The 26,708-nt window shown below is 37.0% G+C and overlaps 1 protein-coding gene across 1 annotated transcript; it reads right to left on the reverse strand.

Moving 5' to 3' along the window:
- On the reverse strand, positions 1-26,708 carry LOC127654480 (protein phosphatase 1H-like). Its single transcript, XM_052141701.1, has 10 exons — positions 26,148-26,708; positions 15,906-16,023; positions 9,471-9,797; positions 8,637-8,749; positions 7,827-7,911; positions 7,550-7,668; positions 7,330-7,393; positions 6,665-6,772; positions 6,302-6,453; positions 1-3,921 (listed from the first exon to the last, which is right to left on the reverse strand). Exons 1-10 carry the CDS (start codon positions 26,402-26,404, stop codon positions 3,774-3,776), a joined length of 1,491 nt encoding a protein of 496 aa, XP_051997661.1. The 5' UTR covers positions 26,405-26,708; the 3' UTR covers positions 1-3,773.

The following is a 26,708-nucleotide window of genomic DNA, read 5'->3' on the forward strand; positions in this document are numbered from 1 at the left end:
AAAAAGGATAGATTTATTTCGATTTAGTCACATAATCATTTGCAAAGAGTAATCCTTTGACAATTAATCATCATTTGAAAGGCAGAACTCAATATGTATCCAGTATACACTACACAGTCACAACACTGACATCAAGTAAAGGAAATAAAGTACATTCAAGGTGTACAAAAAGACCAAAATGACTGATGAAACTAAGTTTGGGTTTCTCAGGTTCAGGTCTGGATCTAAATAGTTGTTGGAATTTAGATTCCTCACTGACAAAAGGTTTGAGACCAGATAAGGTTTTATCTACAGCAAAGAAATTGGTCATTCAGCTACTATGATTAAATCTACAGCAGTGCAAGCAATCAGTTCAGTGGGGTATAGAACGCCTGCTATACCCATCAATGTTTTATCCGAAATTAAACCCAGATAATTCTGTCTTTTTAATCATTAATACTGTACATTGCACATGGATTTTTAGGGTGTACGGAAAATGATCCTGGTTCAGCTACGTCTACAGAAGCAAGGTTGATACTAGTTTATATTTCTACGGAGCTTAAAGTAAACATGAAATGGCATTCAGAACCCACTTTACTTCTGACATGTTACATATTTATTAGTGAAAGATTTTCTCCCCTTTTCTCCACAATTTGTAATGCCCAATTCCCAATATGCTCTAGGTCCTCGTGGCAGTGTAGCAACTCGCCTCAATCCAGGTGGCGGAGGACGAATCTCAGTTGCCTCCGCATCTGAGAAGTCAATCCACGCATCTTATCGCGTGGCTTGTTGAGCACGTTAGCGTGGAGACCTAACGCATGTGCAGGCCCACGCTATTCTCCGTGGCATCCACAAACAACTCGCCACATGCCCCACAGAGAGGGAGAACATTATAGCGACCACGAGGAAGTTAACCCAACGTGACGCCATCCACCCTAGCAACCGGGCCAATTGGTTGCTTAGGAAGCCTGACTGGAGTCACTCTGCACGCCCTGGATTCTAATTTGCGACTTCAGGTGTGGTAGTCAGCGCCTTTTACTTGTTGAGCTACCCAGGCCCCAGTGAAAGGGGATATATATATATATATATATATATATATATATATATAGATATATAAAGAAAAAAATGGAATGTAGGGCAGACCTCAATTTTATTCATCGACAAATGAATGTGTACAAATTAATCATGCACAATAAGACCAGGAACGGAATCGCTGGGTACAATTTTGTCACCATTTACTCATTCCCTTTTTGTTCCAAACCTGTATGAATTTTCTTTCTTCCCAGGGACATAAAAAATATATAATTTTTGAAAGACTAAATATTGGTTGCTATTTTCCATGCATTCCCATTAAGATGATAGTGACTGGAGCTTTAAAGCTTAAAAAATGATGCAAAAGCACCATAACATATAAGGGTCAATCTATAATTAGCAGTACATTTGGCACTTGATGGTGAGAAGATTTTTTGTTTTTTAAGTTTTCTCCAATACCCAAATATCATCTTATAAAGCTACTTTAAAATTCAATATATTTACTATTGAGCAAAATCAGGGTAGCCTAATTTTGGACATTTTTCTTAAAAAGAATGATGTTACCAGGCTAATTTGTCAACAAATTAAGTAATTTTGTACACTTTTGGAAAATACCAAGAATTAACATAGCAACCTGATTTGATGGATTATGTGACCATTCACTAAAAGCAACAATTATGATCTCTAATGCTTTAATGAAAAAATGAGCAAGCACTAATATTTCACAAGTTATAATTATGACAATGCTCATTTTTATTTATTCCATCTGAACATTGTTTTAAAATATTTTACTGAACATGATTTTAAAAGGTTCCAAATGACTGCTAAGCTAATGTTCAATAACTCCTTCAAATTTAATAAATGTAACACTTTTAAACAACTCTTAATATCTGTAGAATGTGCTAAAAGTGTAACATTGTTGATATTTTTTAACACTTCAAGTCTTTCCTCAATATAGGGAACCTCGATCTACTGAGCACATGGCACCTTTGGAAATGTATTTTCAATAATATTGAATCATTTTTAGTAATGTTTTAAAACTGTTGACAGTAAATTAATCCACTCTTGGCTCAGGCTTGGCTTTTTGACAAATATTTGGAAAAAAGAGAAAGAACATAACTTTAAGTCCTTTATCCTTGTGTGTCCTGACGAAATTACACAATGTTGTGCAAGACATATTATATTGGAACAAACTGTTCCTTTTTGAAGTGATGTTTTTTCTTCAGATGGATAACTTAGTTGACCATTGTTTTTTCAGACAGACATAAAATTAGTTTATGTTTGAGGTCTCATTTTCATGCATTTGCAAAGTAGAATGACCAACTCTACAAAATCAGACAGATGAATACCAATGTTTTATGTCATATGCTTAGAGATGGCTTATCCAACAAATAATGAAGTGATTTGGAAAAATATAATTATGTACTAATAATATAAGCATTGGTACTGTAAATGGATGAAAATGCATTAGATAAATATCCCATGGGCATGAAATGTACCTGCAATTATAGAATGACCCATAAGCATAAGCATATGACTGGCACACTATATTCATGAACAAATCGTTCAGGCTGGTGAACCCGATTTACAGATTCATTGGAAATATCAGACTCTGAAGAATGAATCGGACATCATTACTTCTCTGTCAAGGTTTTCAGTGAATAATGACTTAATGATCTGTCTATTTTTCACACTAAGCTATCATATGACTTCAAAAGACTTGGAATATAGCTCACAAGTCATATGGATCACTTTTTATGATTACTTGAAAGCTTCAATCCCCATTCTTTATAATTGCATGGATCAGAGCAAGCAGTAGATTCTTCAAACAACATCATTTTTATTTAGGATGAACTATTCCTTTAAGAAAGTAAATAGGGTCGGTTTTGATTTCATGTTGACTTTAATTCTCAAGGAGACCTATTTGAACCCAAAACAGCTAAACTGACTGAAAAACTAAAGCCTGCATTGTTTTTTTGATTGCGTCTTGCTATAGAAAACCTTAAATTCAGTCACCAGTACAGTCAACAGAAACAACAGTCTTTGGAGACAGAAATAATCAGCAGTTTAAATTACAGCTCAAATGGTTTCTGCTATATACTGTATATATATATAGTCAAAAGTGCTTTTGTTATTTATTTCCCTTGCCATCAGGGTTTTTAGTAGTATTGGCTTATTCCTTTGCCACACTGAGACTCAGATTTCAAATGCCCCACTGATGTTAAAGGGACAGTTCAGCCAAAAATAAAAATGTTGTCATCATTTACCCATCCTATTGTTGTTCCAAACCTGCCTGGCTTTCTTTCTTACAAGAAACAAAAAAGGAGAATGAATGAAAGCGAATGGTGACTGAGGCTTACATTCCACCTAACATATGCTTTTCTCTTCCAAAGAAGAAAGATACAGCTTTGGAACAACATTAGAGTGAGTAAAAGATGACAGAATTTTCATTTTTGCGTGAACTATCATTTTAAAGAATACTCATCTGTTATAAGCCCTCGTGTCTTGTACTGACTTGTTGAGTATATAGTAGACAAATCAGAAAGAGGTGGAGAGCGGGGGAAGGAATGGCACTTGATGATGTCATCCCACACCTGACATGGGCTTGACGTTATTCAGAGTGAAGCATACAACTCGGAGAAGGGGGTATTGGGTCTCCCATATCCGATCCATGTGATCTAATGAAAATGATTTCTTGGATTCCAAGCCCTTTCTCTCGCCGTGTCCTGGTGTGCTTGTCCAGTGAACGTGGGCTCACCTTGTCATGTCTCTAACTCCGCTCCAGCCAGTGGAATGACAAACACTGTGATGTCATCACCAGAGCCAAGTCTTTCATTGGGCAAGCGCCATCCTCGCTCCTTCAGAACTCCACGTGAACGCATTAGGAGATCTTGTGCTGCAAGAGTGTACCTTTAAAACATGCAAGCACTGCATCAATATCTGAGCACTGAACGTAAACACAGAGTGGCAAAAGAGGGGATCTGCGTGCTTAGAGATGAAAAACAGTACATTGACATCTGCTGGTGGTACTACTAAAACATACCCCATTCAGCAAATTCTATGAGCACAGGGATGTCAACCGAGGGTACGTGGACCCCCAGGGGTCCATTATACTGCTATATAAAACATACAGTATTAAGGGACTGTAAGGGTAAGAAAAATACATTTCTATTAAAACATTTGTCACACTCTCACTAATACATTTAATTTGTCTACTAGCAATGTACAACAGTGTATGTATGTGCATCAGAGGAGATTTATGTTGTTTTTTTGTTTTTGAAAGTCATAAAAATTCCCACCACAGTGTCCGGCATATCTCAAATTCTGTTTAATAAAATTCCATGGTGGAAATGATGGTGATGGAAACATTTTCAATGTTTTGACAAGGCAGTTTCATAACTAACTTTTTATGTACAGTATCCCAAATACAGACTTTTTTTGCATTATTTGGAAAAATTATGGCCTGATTGACGTTTACACTTTTGTCGACTTGGTTAACAAGTACACTAACGTTTGAGAAAAGAGGCAAAATTGATTGGAGTGGAAATGATGCCACATCAGTGGGACAGTCATACATTTTGAGAAATTCATAGAAATAAGTTTGACACAATAAATATTGAAAAGGTGTTTATTTCACTCTTCTTTTTTAGATTATCACAGTTTTAAACATGTAATAATTTGTATTTTTATAATTGATTTACATAGTTTAATATTGAACTCTGGGTCTGCCACAATGCAATCTGTACATAAAAGGAATTTGTACCAAAAATAAATGATGAAGGCTTGGTTAAAAAAAAAGTTGGTTTTAATGTGACCATATAAAAAAAAAAAGAAGAAAAAAAAAAAAAAAGAAAAGCTGAAATCTGTTAGTTTTAATAAAAACCAACCCCTAGGCCAAGGATATGAAATTGCCCAAAGTTAAAGAAACACGCATCTTTTTTTCAATATTCAAAAATTCTATAAATTATTCAAAATTTTGTTCTAAATATGGTTAAAGTGGTTGTTCACCCAAAAATGAAAATTCTCTCACTATTCACTCACCCTCATGCCATCCCAGATGTGTATGACTTTCTTTCTTCTGCTGAACACAAATTATGATTTTTAGAAGAATATCTCAGCTCTGTAGGTCCATACAATGCAAGTGAATTTGTGACCAGACCTTTGTAGCTCCAAAATTCTCATTAAGTAAACATAGAAGTAATCCATATTATTATTATTATTATTATTAGAACTTTATTAATCCCCGTGGGGCAATTTCTATAGTGCTACAGCAGTACTTCATACAACAACACAATAACTAAACAAGAATACAGCATACCAGATCACACATTGTGAATAAATATTAAAGATAATTAAATAAATACATAAAAATACAATAGTAATGATAAGAAACTTTGATATCACCCATTACATAGTCGAATAGCCACAGGCACAAACGTAAATTTATATCGATTTGTAAGGCACCTTACATCACGTAGATGTCTCCAAAGGGGAACAAGGTCGAACTGAGAGTGCAAGGAATGCGTTCCATCTCCCATGATGCTATAAGCCCTTCTTATCACCTGTTGCTCATAAAATACAGTTAAACTACGTAAAGGTACACCAGTCATTTTTGAGCATAGTTTAACAATGGCTTTGAAGGCGGTTTTTGTATTTGATTCCAGTGGTTAAATCCATATTTTCAGAAACAATTTAATAGATGTGTCTTTTAGAAGTCCTTTTTTATTCAAAATCTCCACTTTCACTTTTACATGTTGTGCCTGTTTAATTTCACTTTCACATCTGAAAGTGAAAGTTAAAGTGGAGATTTAGAGTTTTTTTTTTTTTTTATCTGTTTCTCACCCACACCTATTATATTGCTTCTGAAGATTTGGATTTAAACACTGGATGTTTCCAGTGAGTTTTGGAGCTACAAAAGATGTGATCACCATTCACTTGCATTGTATGGACCTACAGAGCAGAAATATTCTTCTAAAAATCTTTGTTTGTGTTCTTCTGAAGAAAGAAATTCAAACACATCTGGGATGGCATGAGGGTGAGTAAAAGATAAGATCATTTTCATTTTGGGGTGAATTATCACTTTAATTTGTTAAAATGACCTTTTCTTTTAAACTGATTGAAAGAAACAACCTCTTGTATTATTTTTAGTGGATTCCATTGCTTCTATGGAGCTTAAAACCATCATTAAATCACTCATTTCTGACACTACAAGTGAGCCCAAACAACAGTCATAACAAAACTCTGTTGAAAAGGGTTGCTATCAAATTTGCCTATGCCTACAGAGTCTTACCTCAGGGGCTCGTTGGGTTCACGGCCAGATAGGAAAGTTGTCACTGCATCTGTAACTTCTCTATCAGTTGTGACATCCCATAGTCCATCACTACCCATGATCAGGACATCATCAGGCCCATGTTTGTGCTCAGAGATGTTATACACCTTTACCTGGACAATTCGTGGGTATTAGCATGAAATTCAACTCATGGCATTATGACACTGATATATATATATATCAGTGTCCTGAATGATCTCTATCATGTAGAGTGAATAGATTATTAAATAAACAAGTAACTAAGAAGCTAAATGACGATCTGAATGAAGAACAAAAGAATGGCCTTGCATACATTTTTACAAAAATACCCACTTATAAACTCACCTCTGGGCAGCATGATAGGAATGGTTTGATATGAATGTTTGAGTTGTACACTTTCAGGTCGTGATCGCCCAAACCACGTGTTACGCCAATAGTGGCCATGACCCGGGCCTGTGAACGCAAACACAAACTTAAAGTTGCAGGTTTGGGTAGTTGACAACAATTCCATTAACTTAAAAAATAAATAAAAAAAAAACATTATTATAATTGGTTAAAACTTCTATGAATGGATAAAGGAAAGTGAATATTTTACATGTTGTGACTGGTCACCATTTCTTTTATTTTAATCACCTTTTTGCCAACATTGGTCATTTAATATGTTCCTACGGTGTGACAAATTAATTGTAAAAAGTGCAAATGTTCCATATTGTTTCTCAATTGAAATGAGGTAATTTTAAAAGCCCATTTACTGTATATAAACTCTGCCCTATAACTGTGATAAATGTGTTTTTAGCAATTCCTGTATGCAACACCTCACTACTGCTGCTTTGTAATAAATAGCAGTGAGAACTGTGGGGGAAAAGCAACTTTTCATTTCACACATTCATTAGATTATGTGTTAGGCCTGTGACAAATGTTACTGTTATGAAGCTTGAAACAAAATCCATCTAAAGCATCTGGACTTTTTAAAGTTATATTATTAGAGAAAACAAGCAATATTCAGTTACCTTCTTCCCTTCCCCATAAATCAGTGGGAATTTAAGATCATCCTCTACAATTGTCTTATATGCCCTGAAATAATAATGGAAAATGGTTATGGAATACAATAAAATAATAGATTTAAAGCTTTGAAACAAAAGCCACTGTGAAATTTCTGAAAATAACCACCATAACCACCATAAATCATTCCCCTAAAACTCTCGTTCCTTCAAAGACATTCAAACTCACCAGCCAGTCATTGTGTGGTCTCTGAAGAGCATCTTCTTGCCGAGCTCCTTGTGTTGGATGCGCCTGGGAAACTCAATATGTGTAAACTCATTCCCGAGCAGCTCTGGTTTAAGGAAGCCCTAGATTCAAACAGCACAAAAGATTTACAATAATAATGGAGCAGTCAACCACTATAAAGGATAAATATGAAATGGAATTCAAGTATAGCCATATTTGGTACACAAGTCATATGGGAATTGTATTGGAATTAGAGTGGAGTGTAAAAGTTGTAACTCACCAGATGCTGTAACCTCTGTCTTTCACTTTCAGGTGTGAACTCAGTGGACATGGGGATGACCTCATTGGTTTTGACAATTATGGCTCTGCGGAGAAATAACACTCTTCATTTTATTTTAAGTGTTACAATGTGTATTATACATTCTACAGTATGGCAGTTTGTCATTGTGGCAATCAGTTACTGTTAGAGCTGTCATTATGATTATGTAATTTTATGAAATCATTGTGGAACATATTGTTGCATATACATTAGTATATATATTGTTTACTTAAAGGAATATTGTGGGTTCAATACAAGTTAAACTCAGTCGACAGCATTTGTGGCATGATGTTGATTACCACAAAAAAGAAGTTCGACCCTTCCCTACTTTGACCCGATGTTACAGTGAGGCACTTACAATGGAAGTAAACAAAGCCAATTTCTGAAGGGTCTAAATGAAGAAATTTTAAGTGTATAATTTAATAACATTTCTACAGTCATTTTAGGGTTTTTTGACATTACATCTCCATGGCAACGAAGTTGTAAAATTGACTATTACTTTACACAGAAAAGGTAAGTAAGTGATTTTATCACACTTAAATCATATTTACACACATATTGTTTATGTCTTGTGGCCTTACATTTGTATTTTAACATTCAAAAATGGAACGTTATGGAAAGTGAATGGCCCCCAAAACTCATGTAAAAATAAAAAACAAATAATTGCAAATGGTGCGTCTTTTTAAGACTAATATATTCCAATACACGTTAAAGCTGCTGTAAGCAATTCTTTGAAATACTGTATTTCATTAATCTTTTTAGACCTCTTACCTGCTGTCTCCGGCATTTGCTACATAGAGCTTTCCCAACAAGTGTATTGCAACCAAGGCACAACAGCCACCAGAAATGCTGTAAGATTCTTTCTCTCTCTCTATGAGGTCATCCTGTAGAATAATACAACAGGCTTAGTACCCTCTTCTATTTGCATTACATCTATAGTCAGCACAGTAGTCAGTAAAATCAGTATTTACTTTAACACGCACATGTATATTTGATAGATACTGCCGATGTCATATGAATGAGCCCTAGACAACAGAAACGTCTAATGATAAAGCATTAGTAGATGAATGTTAGACCAGATTTATGTCGTTTCTCAAGCCTTTCCAACAATAGGAATTCTAAAGTCTTTTCCAGAAGGTAATACAATGGTACTTTGATATATACCACGCCATTGAGGGATTACATTTTATTTTTAGCAGACACTTTATCCAAAGTGACTAACAAATGACTATTATACAAGCTTAAACGGCTTACAGTGGTTTGCTGGTCTTATCTGGCCACCAGGCTGGTTTCCACTTGTTAAACTGGTCTAGTTAATGGTTTAATGGTAAAAAATGGTTTTATGCGCTTGTCAGCTGATCAGGCTGGGAGACCAGCAGACCGACCAGTTAAACCTGCTGACCACCAGCTTGCACAGGCCAAGAGACCATCTTAAAGCAGCCAAGACTGACAAACCACCTTAGTCTGGTTTAAGTTAGTCTTTTCAGCAGTGACCTTATCAAATTTCAATTGAGTAGGCCTACTAGAATCATACCATATTCATATACAATAGAATTGATTTATATCATGGAGCATAGCCCATGGTCTCCAACCCACAGTTCTCACCATCTGTCTAAATGCAGTCTCTATGATCCCCATCACCAGGCTCTCCACACTAATGTCTTTCTCCATGTGGAACCGCGGCTCATCTGGGAGCCCCTCCTGCTCCTCTCCATCCAGGCAGGCCCCTTTTTTGGCATCAGCTTGGAAGGGGCTCCCGTTCTTGGCCAGGCAGATGGGTGGTGGACTATTCTGGTTTTCAAGGAGATGGGCGACATCACAAAGACGATCACGGATGATACGTTGGAGAAGTTTGGATGCCATGAGTGCAGCTCCAGAGCCTGCATGTCCATCAAAAACACCCCAGAAGTGCATGGGAATACCTGCAGTGTCCTGCAAGAATAAGAGCAAAAGTGAGTTAAATTATGTAGTGATGAGACAAGGTTTGTATTAGTGAGAGGTTATATTAGATTAGATATGTTTTAATGAGTGAAACATACCTCCCAAACCTAAAACCTTAACCTTACCCTAACCAATTTTGATCTAAAATAAAAATATAAAATTAAAAAAAAAAAAGCTAATTTTCTGAAGCAACCACATCATCTCGTGTTGCTTCTATGGCACTCTTGTCTCATGAGTCAGCTTGTGTGCTTGACTGGTCTCGAACTGCGCACTTCAGAGTCCAAAGTCAAACACTGAGCAACAATGGAAGCTGATCACATTACAATAAGTGTATTAGAGTAGGTGAGTCTGTAAAAGTGTTTCGATATCATAACATAGCAGAGTGTGAGAAACAGAATGAAAAATAAGTGTTTATTTAGTCATAATCAGCCATTGTAGTCATTATTTGTGTGAAAGTGAATAAAACGCACAGTTGTTATAGCACCTCTAATGTTAATTTCACCAAGAAACGGTGACGAAACTTAGAATTTGGCACATAAAAGTCAGCTTGCAAAACTCTAGTTATAGTAACGATCATTCTAGGAGACATGGTTGGATAAACTCTCTGGAATACTTAACTCTGATTGGTTAATTGCGTCTATTATACCACAGAATGCCGCAATTGACCAATCAGAGTTAAGTATTCCAGAGAGTTGTGCAATCAGGCACAATAACATGTAAAAACACAGGAGGGCATCAGGACTCGTTCTGCATCTTTTCTAGGACAAATAATACTCTGAAATCTTAATTTCCTGACATTACCTGTTGATAAGATTAACTCTGAGTGCTTACTCGCTCACAATCACGCAAGATCATCTGTTGAACAGGAAGGCTTGTGGCAACAGCAAATGTTTGTGGTTCAATCTGATTCTGCAGAGCAGGGGGTCCATCTTAAATGAATATCTGCCCTTTTGCTATCACTTTATCTGCCAGCCTGTCTGTTTACAGTATATATCTCTCTAATTCACATACTGTAGCCTGTTGCAAACAGGCAACACAGCAGATGATAGCATGATGTAATTGATTTCGACCAGTAGACAGAAGGGTTTAGGTGGGGGGGAAGGGGAATGTCACGTGATGCAAGCAGAAGGGAAAGGGGAGATGTCACTATCCTGGCTAACGACCTTTGGAGTAAATACTGCTGGAGATTTTTAATCCATTTTTCACTGTTCGGCACTAACTACGATGGTGTTTTATAATTTCCAATTTGAGAGCTAGACGGAGAAAGAAATGCCCATAGGAAAGATAAATCACAAATGACATCTATTTCAGTATCTTAATTGTTGTTCCTAGACTTCAAAGACATTAAATGGAGGGCAAATGGAGATTTTGCTCAAGTCGAGCTCTGAGGTCTAGGGAAGTTCATGCAAACAGTTGTGCTGTATGTAAGCAATTGTCTCATGTTTCTATTTATTTTTCCTAAGCAATTATTACTCCTTACTCAACATCTGAGAAACATCTGCACAATGATGTTAATTGTCAAACGACTGAAAAAATATATATATTCCTGCAAGACATAACAGTGCACAAAAAGAAGAAGAAAACCTAGAGAACCATTTGTTTTAAGAAGAAGAAACATCTAGAAAGAATTTATTCATATAATCCAAAAATCCAGTATGTAGAGTTACATATTTTCTACGTAACTCTACATACTGCATGAACAGAAAGAGCTGAATCGGCACAACGAACCGCTTTACCAACAGGTTCATTAATTTACTCAAGCACAATATATTAACACATTAGATTAATCACTATATCAACAACAAATATGTAAATTACAACTTACCTTACATCTGCTCAATGAAGCGAATGAACAGGTGAACTTCAACTAAATTATGAACTAGTTAGAATCCGTAACTTGCGTGGTTTCCGTAAAAGCGATACACGCAATGCAATATCATAAATTGACAAAAAAACATTTTGTCTCTAAAGTATAAAGAATTCAGTAAAGTGAGTAAAACTGGCTAAAATGAATGAATATAACAAGACAAAATATTGACCAAATTTAAAAGACATTTTTGTCTAAAGAGTAAAACTATGGCTAAAACAAAAAACTGTAAAAATTAACACTGCGTGTCAAGATCCCAGGAACTCTCTGATAATAGCTACCAATCTATCAATACCCCGTTTCCACCTGGTATTAAGATGCGTCTCCGGTGATCCGATCACATGTGGTCAGGTGATACACACCGTTGTTTACACCTGGTCATTTAAATGCGTCTCCTGTGAACACTTGTGATTGGATTTGGCGGGGAAGACTCTGTTTCATGACAACATTCATCAGTCACTATGTCAGTGTGTTCCTGCATGATAATTAACCGCATCAAAGTCTGTGAAGACAAAGAAAGTGCAAAAATAAAATGGCGTGCTAGTTCTCCCTGATGCATCTGAAATTTAATCTAAGCACAATCACAACATCTTGAGCAGAGCTGTCTGTTATTTTAGTGGATTAGTTGTATTAACCTGAGCTCCAGATGTTGGTGCTTCTCATGAGTGTCCCTGCATGTTGATATCAGACACACTAAAGATTATCTCTGAAGTTCTCTTGCTTGTGTATATATCTGCTTTTTAAAATATTCAGATTGGATGGTTATTTTCTTTTAAACCGCTCGTAACCTACAACGTTTAAACTCTTGTTTTAGCGCATTGACAGGTGAGGGGAGGTGCTTTGCTACTGCCGGGACGCATACAGATTAGCGTTTACACATCAAATGTGATGCATTCAGGTGCGTTTTTGAACACATACGTTTGTGGTTTTTGTGATCCGATCATAAAAAGTTTTAAACTCCGTTTAGACCTGCATTTAGTGCTGACAATTTGTGATCCAATCACCAAAAACCCATATTAATACCAAGTGGAAATGGGGTCAAAGTGGTGGAAATGTTTAATTCCAATTTTATCTGGAATTACATGTTAGATTTCAAATGAATGTGCTCCAAGAACAGATGTCTCTGCCGAGCTTAATGGGATTTCAACAGGTCAGTGTGGTCAGCAGAGCTCCTTCAGCAAAGCTAAATCTTTCATAATCTTACCTGAGACTCTTTTTGCCAATTTCAACTGATCCACAACAATTCCATTAAAAAGAAGACTACAGGAATATTATTTATTGTTTTTTTTAGCACAATAAGGAAAGAAGCCTTTTGTTGAAGAGGATGTTTGAAGTCTTTACAAAAAACCTTCACAAAACAGTTGCGCCATTTCAGTGCAAAAACCTGCGTCTTAATCACTACCCACCCGCATCTAGTTTAAGTCAGCAAACTCAACACTAAAATTGCGCTGCGTCTTAAGTATTTAATTTAAATCATTGTCATTCTGTTCCGCACAAACATGCATTTCGATGTAAATTTAAGCGCAGCGTAGTTCTTGCGGGAAGACTAGCAGCTGTACATCATCGCACCATTAGCTAGGTAATTCCTAGCCAATCACATGTAAGCCATTGCTTTATAAGTCTGCTCACAATCTATCACATTGCTGTTTTAGTGTGCTAACACGGCAACCTCCACCACCCCACCACCACCAGTTGAGTCCCATACTGCATGGTGGTAGGCTCCTCGCCCCTTGCTCCTATCTACAGCAGGATAAGACGGTTCCGAGTATAACTTCTTCGGAAACGCCAGTCAGGGCCTACGCCAAATAGAGACATTACTTTTCTGTTTTATAATAATCAAATAAATATCATCTTAAATTTCACTCAAGTCTGCGAATCTTCATGAGAGAAATACTTATTATAGATTGTGCTTCATTCACAAAAACTGCTATTAGACTCAAAAAATAAAGTCATTTATCTTTCTAAATTGAATAATACATTTGTTTTACTCAAAATATAATATCTGTTATTCAGAATAAATCAAATTAATGTACTATAGCTGTTTTAACTCAACTTCAATAGGTTCGTCAAACTCGATTTACTAAGGTTTATTTAATTAATTTGATTATGGTTGGTTAATGTCAGGACAAGGAAACTGTTTCACTGTCAATTTTATAGCAATTTGTTGTAGAGCCGAACAGGACTAAAATCAAGTTGCTCTTGAAAGTGGAAGCCCATCCTAAAACAAAGCACAAGCACCTTCACCAAAATAGTAACCCCAAAACTCCAGCATAACAGTCGCTCTATTTTAATTCCAAAATAACTGAACATTAAACAAAACTCTCCTATTCTCATCTTGTTAAAAAATTCATAAAATAACAATCAATCAAAAAACAAACAAACAAACAATCATTTAAACACTTGTTCTCCCATACAGTCCCATGCAAAGCATGCTGGAAAATGGAATTCCCCTGGCCAGTTTCATCAGTGCTTCATTAACACCACAAAAATATTAATATAGTCCCAACTCAAAAGGATTAAGTACACTTCCATTTAAAAAATAGATGGATAGAATGCAATTAAATCAAGTTGTGACAACATGCTTTAGTTTTAGTTGTATTTTAATTAAGTAAATTGAATAAGCATTGAAATATATGCAGCAATATAAATACAAAATTAAAAAAGTATCTAAGTATATAAGTGTACCGCCAGAAGTACAAGCAGACGGTAAAATTAATTTAGTTTAAAAGAGATGCTTGTGTACATTTTCTACTGATCATATCAGCACAGCAGTAATTTATCAAACAATTATGAAATAATGGAAAAGAGCGCCATGACCTCGCATATATGCAAATGCGTGGTGTAGTGAAGCGCACTTTCGGCTTATTAAAGAGATAATTCTGGTGTCTGAATCATAGTAGTTACTGATGCTGTTTAGTCCTGCCAAAGTGTGTCACATCAAGGTGGTCTGCTGCATCCCCTGCTATACAGCGCATACAGCTCAGGATCGGCCTGCAATATCAGAATTGCGTGTGCATATTGCGAATTTGTTGCACGATCTGCATAATTATTTTAACAAATCAGGCGCTGAACCAGCACAGACATCACATGCAAATAACAAGCACTTTTTCCGAGCTCAATTCAAACTTCATATTCAATTCCTTGCCAATCTCCACAATATTCAATCAAATGAAATAAGCCACACAACATTTCAAAAATCTCAAAAGCTCAAACACTTTTACAACACATGAAATACTGTTAGTGGGACTGACAACTAATAGACTAGATCAGTCAGTCGTCACTAGGGTGTCCTCTTCCGTAGAACACGTGGTTGTCAGGAATATTAACACAAAAATTCACAGATGTATAATAGCATGCCATCTGGGAACCTCAAGGAGTTCCAATGCAATATGATTTCACAGTCTACTAATCCTAATCTCACATACTGTACTACTTACAAGTTAGTAAGTGTAATAGTTAGTATGCGTCACTTAGCTCACAACAGGAAGTGACTGTTCAACAATTATCATACAGTTGTCCAACGTCAGAAAATATACAAGGATTTGGATTCATAAATATTGATACCAAGAATTGAGATAATGACCATACTACCATTTTAAATAATCTGAAAAAATACAGTATGTGACAGGGACATTTGTGTTTTGATACCATGATTATAACAAATAAAGAAATTAAGATTATGTTTTTTAGCAATACACCATTTTCCAAACTTTTGCCTGGGGTTTCATGGCAAAAGTGAAGTGACGTAGGCCTACAACAGCCGCATATCTGCATGGGTACATCCAGGGGTTAAACTGGAATTTCGAAGGCTCCTGGAACTCAAAGATCTAATGGAAATCCTTAAGACCTGGTTTGCTTGTGATTGCATTTTATTTTGTGATTTCACTGAAACTGAGAGTGGGCTGTGGATGAGCGAGCCCGATGTTGCCGCTCTAGGTGAATGCCTATGTTGCCCACTGACTAGACCAAAGGTGTGATTAATACTAACTTGAACAAACTAAAAATAAGGTGTTTTAAGCAAGCACATTCGCTAACCTGAGCCGGAATATGTGTACAGGCACAAATAAAACCTGGACTGGAGCATACTCATGAAATGGATTAACAAGAAAACCAAAATGTTTCCTTTTTCAATCATGAAGGTGGCTGAATACCCTTCCGACCTAATTTAACCCCTGAAAGCATCCCGTTATGGTTTCTTCAGGATAGTATATTATAGACATGTGTCCACTTACCCCACTGTCCTCCAGTAACATGGAGCAGCGTTGCTGTTTACTGCTGATCTTCCTCACATACATCAGCTCACAGGATGCCTGGTCTTCATTTAACATGCTCTTCCCTGCATTTATCACCCTGAAAAGAGACAAACCTACCAGATCACTGCTATTACTTTCATCCTTTTATTCTATGAGATTTTATATTATCTCAACAAACCAAGTCAAATTAGAATGAAGACTTAGTTTTCTCTGTGTTTTAGTGTTTGCTATAAAGCAAGCACCACTATTATGTTTGTTTGTACATAGGTTTAGGGATTTTTTAAAAACCGTAAGCATAAGTACAAAATCTTGGGGTGTAACTTGTCCCCATTTCGTGCTAAAGACAAAAATGAAACCTCAAATAATGCAGCTTGTTGAGTCTTCGAAGTGATCTGATTCACATTTTTCACTTGTGGATGATAAAACATGCAGAAAATAATCCCTTTGATTTACATTAAAGCCATATCTAGGGATCAGAACATCATTGGGCACTCTTGATTTGAGTTAGTAAGTAACCACCAAGCAACCACCTCGAACACCCTAGCAACCACTCAGAACACCCAAGCGATTCTTAGCAATGTAATCTGGTATTATTGTATCTCTAAAACGCAGAATATGTATTCCTTTTCCATTATATTGATTTGTTTGTACTACTTAAGAGATGTCTTCAAAGAGTCTAAATAGTGTCATTGCATCCAGCTTTAAAATGACAAGGATTTGATTTTCAATAGGAGAGAGACATATCTCTAAACCCACAGGTTATAGAAACAGAGTATCCCTGCATGGTACATTATTCTGAGCAATCCAGGAAAAGCTGGTCTGGCTTACAAACCTGATCCATGGATGAACGCTAGCGGAAAGAGATTAATGGATTTGATAGAGCAGTGTGAAAGAACAAATTATGTCAGAGGGGGGTTAATCGACAACATGCTGCAATTGCATAAAGAACAGTATAAAAAGCATGCACATTTGGAAATTTGGGAGAGGAAAACACGTATAGTTACTAATATTTTTTAAAACTCTGTTAGTTTCATACACTATGGTTTAATGGATATAGGAAATAAAATGAAGCTCACTAGACACAGAATATATGAATAATCACGAACACAACACGTTACATCTAAACATAGTTATCCACAGTATGACTGAATATAATTTCTGGTGTGAAGGCAGTCTAACATGAAGAAAAATATAAACCATTATTTCCCAAATCTGGATTATGAAAAGCCCTCCTCATACTAATCTACAGAGAGCAGTAAAATGCTTCAGAGGGCACAGTGATGACCCATTAAGTCTGATAAGATATTTATTGATTTGCCAGGAAAGTGTCAACTGTGGCAACCAAATGGTTTTATGTACATTTGAAACAAGGAAGTTGGAGGTGTCATGCCTGTATCTAAAAACTTGACAGATACAAGCTACAACTGAATACTAACAATCATATCTATAGTATGCTTTTGTTTCAAGACAACAATAGTACATCATGTTGATAAGTTATAAAGTTATAAAAATGTTTATATTATATTCTGTCATTTTACATTGGGATTCAGTTGACAAAGTCACACTGTAAGCCCCTGTCAAAAGAGGAAGTGTCTCCTTTCAGAAGGTTCCTTCTTCTGAAGTCACAAGCCATTTTTTTACAACCATTTCTACCACATTAGGTTTCAACACAGTAAGGTCCTGTAAAGGGATATTTTGCCCAAAAATGAAAAGTCTCTTATAATTTACTCACACTCATGCCAGTCCCAGATGTGTATGACTTTCTTCCTTCTGCAGAACACAAATTAAGTTTTAAAGAAGAATACTTCTGCTCTTTAGGTCCATACAATGCAAGTGAATGGTGGCCAAAACTTTGAAGCACTAAAATGCACAAAAAGGCTGCATATAGTAATCCATAAGACTCCAGTGGTTTAATCTATGTCTAATGAAGTGAAACAATTGGTTTTGGGCGAGAACAGACCAAAATGTAACTCCATTTCACTGTACAACTCGCCATTGCAGAGTTGTACAGATTTTGTACAACATTTTGCAAAACATTGCATGATTTGACACAATCATGATTTCAAGCTCAATTACACTTCCTAGTGCTTGAAGCATGCGCAGAGTGCTAGTTGGCATTAGGAAGTGTAATCAAACTTGAAATAATGATCGCCAAGGTGACTGCTGATCTCAAGATTTATAGTTAAAAAGGAGCTATATATTAGTCTGTTCTCATCCAAAATTGATTGGATAACTTCAGAAGACATGGATGTTTAATCCACTGAAGTCACATGGATTACTTTAATGCTGCCTCTATGTGCTTTTTAGACATTCAAAGTTTTGATCACCATTCACTTGCATTATATATATATATTGCATAAATAAAAGTAGCATTAACAATGAAACAAAAGGACAATCGTTTGTCCATGGACTTGTACAGGAAGTCTAACTAAGGCCATACTGTCTGAACAATATAAAGAATTCCACAATTTGTTAAAGCCACAAAAATGGAATCTATTATTAAGGTTACCCAACAAGTTTTTCTACTAAGGCCAAAAAAGTCAAAACTATAATTTTCTGCTTTTGGTGACTTTGGTTAACTGACAGTGTTGTTCTTGAGAAGCGAGAAGGACCCTTCTCTGTCAAAGCCTTCAGCAATACACTAGACATAAATCTGCTCTTTTGCATTTTATGCATGTGTGTTATAGATGAGGGCAAAAGAACTTGTGGTCTCTTTAATATTCTCGTTATAGGGGTCATACCATGAATTTAGTTTTTTTTAACATACTGTAACTTTCATAAATCAAAACTTCCACGGCAGTCAAAAAAGACATAGCAACATTGGCACAACCAATTATGTGGGTTTGGAGTGAAACTATCTGTTCGTTTGACCAATGAAATCCAGGGGGAGTGTTTCTGAGATTTCCGGACCCTAGGATCGGTCGCATTATGCTGACTCACCGACAAGCGCCATCTCCTATCAGACATCTTTCCCTTCTGGCACGACTGGTAGCGTGTTGAGTCAGCAGAGTTACAGACCTCAGTTCGGATCCCCTATTGAAACTAGAAATTAATCACGCTCGCATAATCAGTGATGAGCGTGATTCAGAGGTTGCCTTTTTCCCTTTAACATTACATTTTTACTCCACTGATGGTTAGGTTTAGGTTTGGAGTTTGGGTTTGGGAGTTCAGTAAATAAAATATGCATTTCTCTTCGCTGTATTAAATCCTGTACAGCTGAAAACAACTCACTTCACAACTTGGTTTTGGCACCACTCATTGGTCATTTCACCTGGAAAATGGGACTCACACATGCCCATTCAATCAACAACTGTTTCAGTTTCAATCAACTGATTCAATCAACAAATGACCACTTGGTCATTGGGGGAATTGTTTTGAATTTCGGTATGCAAGGGCCAATCTCAGCTAAACAAAAGTCAACCAATTGTTTCACATTTCACTGTGAGATCAGTCTGGAAATGACACACTTCACCTTTAAAAGAATAGTTTACCCAAAAATTATAATTCTCTCATTATTTACTATTTACCCACCGCCACACGCACGCACCTCAGTAACCTGCCCTTCTTTTCTGTGCTTACGGACATGACGTAAACACGCAAGGATGAATGATGTAAACCAGAGATTTTGCACCAAATCTGACACAACAGCTAAAAATAAAAATAAATTACTGTACAGTATACTTACCGTAGTGAGTTGGGGACAGGGTTATTGAACACTGATTTTTTTATTTGCTCGCTCAACAAAACCTTCTGTCGTGCAGCTTTAACAATGATACAAGTAGTCTACAGATTAAATTAACCTACCAATCAATAAAAATATTATAAAAAAAAAAAACAGAGGAAATCTTCACCTGCAAAATGTGATCTGAAGTGGAAAAGGGGATTGAAGCTGAGATGGTGTGCACTAGACAGTACACTACAGAGAGTACAGTATCATATTTCATTGATCTGACAGTCTCAGAAGCACTTAAGTGTGTCATTAATGCAATGCATCAGACGGCACACAAGAAGCACGTAATGTTTTGTGCCATGTTGCAATTAGATACAAAACTCCTTTGTCATGGCTTTAAACTTACAGTGATCTACCTACCCATCTTTTCTTTTTAATTAGGTGGTACCATGGTACAGTGATGGTATAAGATGCCAAAATACCATGGTACTGAAAGATGACCATAAGACGTACAAAAAAACATGGCTATACCATGTTACCATAATATATATATATATATATATATATATATATATCATATATATATATATATATATACACTGTACACACACACTATAGACAATTGAGCTTTAAATTTAGTCCACATTAGGTTCCCTGCACTAAAGTTAACTTTAGCTCAAAATGTTAAAACTGTAAACCACTATCTATCTATCTATCTATCTATCTATCTATCTATCTATCTATCTATCTATCTATCTATCTATCTATCTATATATATATATATATATATATATATATATATATATATAGTGTACTATGTATGTACTTTAATATATAATCTCTCCATGAGGCATTGACTGGAAGTGACTGCTAAAAGCAAATATTCCTCCTTAAGCAGTACATGTACAACTGCAGATTATTCACAGCCAAGCCCAATAATTACTTTTAATTTCTTTTCAAAAGAAATGTGAAATATGTATTCAATAAATGTTAACTGCTCTAGCTTAGGTTTGCTGTTAGCCCAGGACAGTGATGCAGCCTTAATATGACTTGGAAAAACCTGATGAGCAATTCTTCACCTCCACCCACTGAGCTCTTGAATAAAGAGTATTTTTAATGGCACTGTGTATCTTGAATTGGGCATATTGAGTTGTCTTGTATTTCTAGTATTTATCTATACTGGCATGTAATGGATAGATCTGTTAGACATTGCCAGCTCTGAAACAATGTGCTCAATGAATGCAAATCTCTTTGAGCCACAGTGGATGACTCAGCAATATCTTATAGAAAGAATAAGTGTGAGTGAGTGATTGAGTGAGTTTATGTTGAAGAGAGAACGAAACAGAAGGTTGAGAGACAAAGTCTTTTAGAACATCGTCTGTCATGGTTTTAAAGACATAGGTCCTGTCACAAATGCCACCCTGAGCGCTCCAAGTCTATACTGTGACGCCCAAACCAGCATGGGCTTGGCAAAAAGGTGCATCAAGGACCAAAAAAAAATGTGAGCACTCTTTTGAGTCATAAAATTATAAATGAGACACGCTACAGTCTTCTGGACTTTACGTACATGCAAAATCAAAAGCAATGAGACCGCAAGTCCACATCAAGTGCACCATTCGGAACTTTAAAGGTATGAAGAATTATAGGTATCAAGAGTAGAATGAGTACAATGGTACTACCATGGTTTTATGAACATGTTTTGTCACTTTTTGAGTTCATGTAATTTATATACATATATTTTCTGGGGCTTAAAGTAAAAAGATGTCTCTTGGTGTAACCATCTGGAGACAGTAAAATTAATAAATAAACAAATTTGGGCAATTATGAAAAGGCAGATTTTGGTTTATATACATTATATATATATAAAACGTCAGCTGCAATGTCAGCTGCATCCTGTTTCCACTGATCATCCTTGAGATGTTTCTACAACTTGATTGGAGTCCACCTGTGGTAAATTCAGTTGATTGGACATGATTTGGAAAGACACACATCTGTCTATATAAGGTCCCACAGTTAACAGTGCATGTCAGAGCACAAACCAAGTCATGAAGTCCAAGGAATTGTCTGTAGACCTCCGAGGCAGGATTGTATCGAGGCACAGATCTGGGGAAGGGTACAGAAACATTTCTGCAGCATTGAAGGTCCCAATGAGGACAGTGGCCTCCATCATATGTAAATGGAAGAAGTTTGTAACCACCAGGACTCTTCCTAGAGCTGGCCGCCCGGCCAAACTGAGCGATCGGGGGAGAAGGGCCTTTGTCAGGGAGGTGACCAAGAACCCGATGGTCACATTGACAAAGCTCCAGCATTTCTCTGTGGAGAGAGGAGAACCTTCCAGAAGGACAACCATCTCTGCAGCACTCCACCAATCAGGCCTGTATGGTAGAGTGGCCAGACGGAAGCCACTCCTCAGTAAAAGGCACATGACAGCCTGCCTGGAGTTTGCCAAAATGCACCTGAAGGACTCTCAGACCATGAGAAACAAAATTCTCTGGTCTGATGAAACAAAGTTTGAACTCTTTGGCCTGAATGGCAAGCGTCATGTCTGGAGGAAACCAGACACTGCTCATCACCTGGCCAATACCATCCCTACAGTGAAGCATGGTGGTGGCAGCATCATGCTGTGGGGATGTTTTTCAGCGGTAGGAACTGGGAGACTAGTCAGGATCGAGGGAAAGATGAATGCAGCAATGTACAGAGACATCATTGATGAAAACCTGCTCGAGAGCACTCTGGACCTCAGACTGGGGCGAAGGTTCATCTTCCAACAGGACAACGACCCGAAGCACAAAGCCAAGATAACAAAGGAGGAACTCTATGAATGTCTTTGAGTGGCCCATCCAGAGCCCAGACTTGAACCTGACTGAACATCTCTGGAGAGCTCTGAAAATGGCTGTGCACCGACGCTCCCCATCCAACCTGATGGAGCTTGAGAGGTCCTGCAAAGAAGAATGGGAGAAACTGCCCAAAAATAGGTGTGCCAAGCTTGTAGCATCATACTCAAAAAGACTTGAGGCTGTAATTGGTGCCAAAGGTGCTTCAACAAAGTATTGAGCAAAGGCTGTGAATACTTATGTACATGTGATTTTTATCATTTTAAATTATTTTTAAATTTGCAAAGACTTCAAACAAACTTCTTTCACATTGTCATTATGGGCTATTGTTTGTAGAAATTTGAGGAAAATAATGAATTTAATCCATTTTGGAATAAGGCTGTAACATAACAAAAAGTGGAAAATGTGAAGTGTTGTGAATACTTTCCGGATGCACTATGTGTGTATGTGTATATATATATATATATATATATATATATATATATATATATATATATATACCAGTCCTTGTTTGATGGCTTGTGGCCATCCATCTTCCTCTTGTTATTCCACACTATTCTGAAATATCAATGTCTAAATATCTGTTTGGCTACTGGTTAACATAATTTTCCCCACCTGCATGGCCTATATAACGTCAGCCAAAAAATTGAATGTTGTTTCAGAGCGGATCTAGTTATTATATTTTGATGGAAAACAAACACTTTTCTATTTGGAATAACATGCACTGATCATACACAATAAGACCAAATACTACAAATGTGTATCAATAAAGTATATCAGTTCAATTTTGATTAACTTTTAACTTGTTTCCCATATTTAGCGAGTATTAATGTGAACTAAAACCTTTAGGATGTGACTATTTGCACTAGGTTTAAATAGCACCTACCACACAGCGTGACTATTTGCACCCCAATAGTTTGATGGAAACCCCTAGATGGCTGAGTTGATTGCTTTTGTCCCGCACTGGTCATGTGTAGATTATATCATTCCTTCTGCAAAAGTCTCGGGAGACATACGCGTTCGAAAAGTAGTATTATTAATATTGTAGTAACCATGATTTTTGGTGGAAATCATAGTTTTGCTGCAAGTAACCATGATGTTACAGCAGTAATATGGTGTAAATAAAGGAACCATATTTAATTTCGTGGTTACTGTGGTTTTACTACAAAATACCATGGTGATACTCTGGTTACTGTAGTAAAACCATAGGTATTGTTGTAATATAAGGTTAGACTTTTGGTGTAGGGTGTCTGTGGGACTTTAAATAAACACAATAAACATGTTGCAGTGATGACCCTACACTGTATGTTAGTATTTAAATATGTGCGCAAATGGTATCTGCCACTATTTGCACCTGGGCACAAATAGCATTTACCATTAATTGCACCAGGGTTGGGGTATAATATTGTGCATAATATTTGCACTATTTGCACTGGGGTGTCAATAGCATCTACTGTACCTTTATTTGCACCAGGGTGCAAATAGCATCTGCCAAATCTTTATTATTGTATATACGTGTGCACATGCTAGAGCAGTCAGCTGCATGCATTGTTTGCTTCGATACTCGAAAGTACACTCAGCTTCGGACGCTGTCATTACACTGGCCCAACCAAAGTCCTCCTCTTGTACTATAGTTAATAACAGATTAAATAACCAGCGGCTAACTGGGCTTATTCAGTATTGCTCAGAGTCTGTTCTTTCTCATTCTCTCTTCATATTACTATCTCGTCCTAACCATCACACACTTCAATCCAACACAGACGCAATAGCTGTGCTCAGAAAAGGTCTTTGGGCAGTCTCTGTCACATAAATATTACAATTCTCCAGAACCACATAACATAATATTATTCTCTTATTTGAGTGTTTGACTCCATGACTGCATCAATGCTCCTGCTTTGATCTCAGGCACTTTGTGCAACTATGGTCTTGATCTTTACTTTATAGAGGTTGCACCCATTAAAGCAATTTCTGGCTGATGAAATACATTAGAACTAAGAATATCTAGAAAGAAGAATACATACATTTAACTGTATAGCTGAAAAAAAAAGATCTTCTTTTTCATTTTGTAGTTTTTAATCTTCAACCCTTTGGTGGCTATGATACAATTTAAAAGTATCCATAAAAAAACTTAAACTTATTTACGCACAACAGTAGGCCTATATGAATGTGCCAAGGAGAAAGCAGATGTCAAAATTTATAGTGAACAAGGACATGAGTTTTTATCCTTTTCTCACCCAAAGCGATCCTATCACTTCAGAAGACATGGATTAAACCACCCGAGTCGTAAGGATTACTTTTATGCTGCATTTATTTCCTTTTTTGGAGCTTGAACATTTTGGACCCCATTGACTTACATTGTTGGAACAAAAACACATCATACATCCTTTAAAATATCTTTGTTTGTGTTCCACAGAAGAAAGTAATTCAAGTTTAAGGTGGTATAGGCGTGAATTAATGATGAGAGAATTATAATTTTTACGTAAAACTATCACTTTAAGATTTCTAAACAACCACCACAACAAAAGTTTCAAATAATTAATTAGGTTTTTAATCTTCAGTTATATTCGGAAACTATGCAGCTATAATGTAATTGCTATACATAAACACACTTTAGCTGGACAATTATGACATATGGTCATTTGTTTTTAATTATTAATATTTTTTTATTTATCTCCTTTTCTCCCCAATTCCCACTACTTAGTAGGTCCTTGTGGTGGCACGGTTACTCATCTCAATCCGGGTGGCGGAGGACAAGTCTCAGTGTCACGTGGCACACTGTGCATGACACCGTAGAGACTCACAGCATTTGGAGACTCATGCTACTCTCCGCGATCCACACACAACTTACCACGCGCACCATTGAGAGCGAGAGCCATTTATCGCGACCATGAGGAGGTTACCCCATATGACTCTTCCCTCCCTAACAACCAGGCCTATTTGGTTGCTTAGGAGACCTGGCTGGAGTCACTCAGCACACTCTGGATTCGAACTCGTGACTCCAGGGGTGGTAGTCGGAGTCTGTTTTTAACCCATTTTAACCAGTGCTTCTAAGACTTTAAGAAATCATAGAAATGTAGGCTATAGATTTGTATAGAAATTCCCATGACGTTTTAAGATTTTATTAAATTCCATGACTTTTCCAGGCCTGGAAATCTCAATTCTAAAATGTCCTGATCTTTCCAGGCTTACATGACTGTGGGGACCCAAAAGTTAATGTATGATGTCTTATAAAGCACTTTACTACACTGTGGTACATTGAATTGCAGACGTACATAACAAAACATGATGCTTTAAACGATTATTGCTGTTGTAATCTATGGATATCCAGTTTGTCATCGAAGTTGGGTGTATAACCTACCTGCTCTATGCTACGCCGCATATCAATGTTTAAATGTAATGATTAATTCCATATACTATAGGCTACGTCATCAGTGCAGGTATAAGAAACGCATTCCAGAGGAACATTCCAATAATTCCAGCTGACTGTACAACGCTCAGAGGAGGAGGAGGAGGATGAGGAGGATGATGATGATGATCATGATGATGATGATGAACCATTTGCCCTTGGCTAGGCGTGACATATAACCTACCTTAGCAATGACGTCACTCTAATCGTATATATTTTTTTTTATCAACAGTATTTTTAAGTTAAGCGCAACTGAATAATACAAATTAAAACGTAAAAAATTATGAAATAAAAATAAAAACACTACTCACTCCGCGTATCCCGTTCGCCACGGAAGCCTGCTGTCTCTCTGAAGCGTGATGACCGGTCTGGACGCGTGTTCGGTGGAGTACTGCAGCAGCTCCGGTGTCAGGTCCAGGAACTCGGGTCGGCTGTACGGGAATCGTGGTGGAAGCCCGTCCGTGCCGCCGTTCTGCGCGGATCCGTGCTGTTGCAGATGATGATGGTGGCCGTGCGGGATAATTCCGCCCACCAGCGAGGACATGGCATTTTTAACTTTGCTTATCATCGCAATAAAATATATGACATCGGCGGCGTGCGAAGAATGTAAATCTTATCGATATAATTCTATCAAATCCAAGCGGCAAAAGCGAAACGCGCAAAACGGTTGTTGTAGCGCGATGCAGGAAGCGATTCCGTTGACCCCATGTGATGTTTTGACAGACAACGTTTTCCTCATCGAAAAAATTCTCTCCCTGCAGATTCTGTATATCATCACCCGAGAGGCTTTACGGAGGTACAGCTGCTCATTCGCCTATAGATAATCTGTGTGATGTATAGCACTCTCCACCGACCAGCTAGTGTACGTGCAT

Source organism: Xyrauchen texanus, chromosome 13, assembly GCF_025860055.1.
Source record: "Xyrauchen texanus isolate HMW12.3.18 chromosome 13, RBS_HiC_50CHRs, whole genome shotgun sequence".
NCBI classification, from domain to species: Eukaryota; Metazoa; Chordata; class Actinopteri; order Cypriniformes; family Catostomidae; genus Xyrauchen; species Xyrauchen texanus.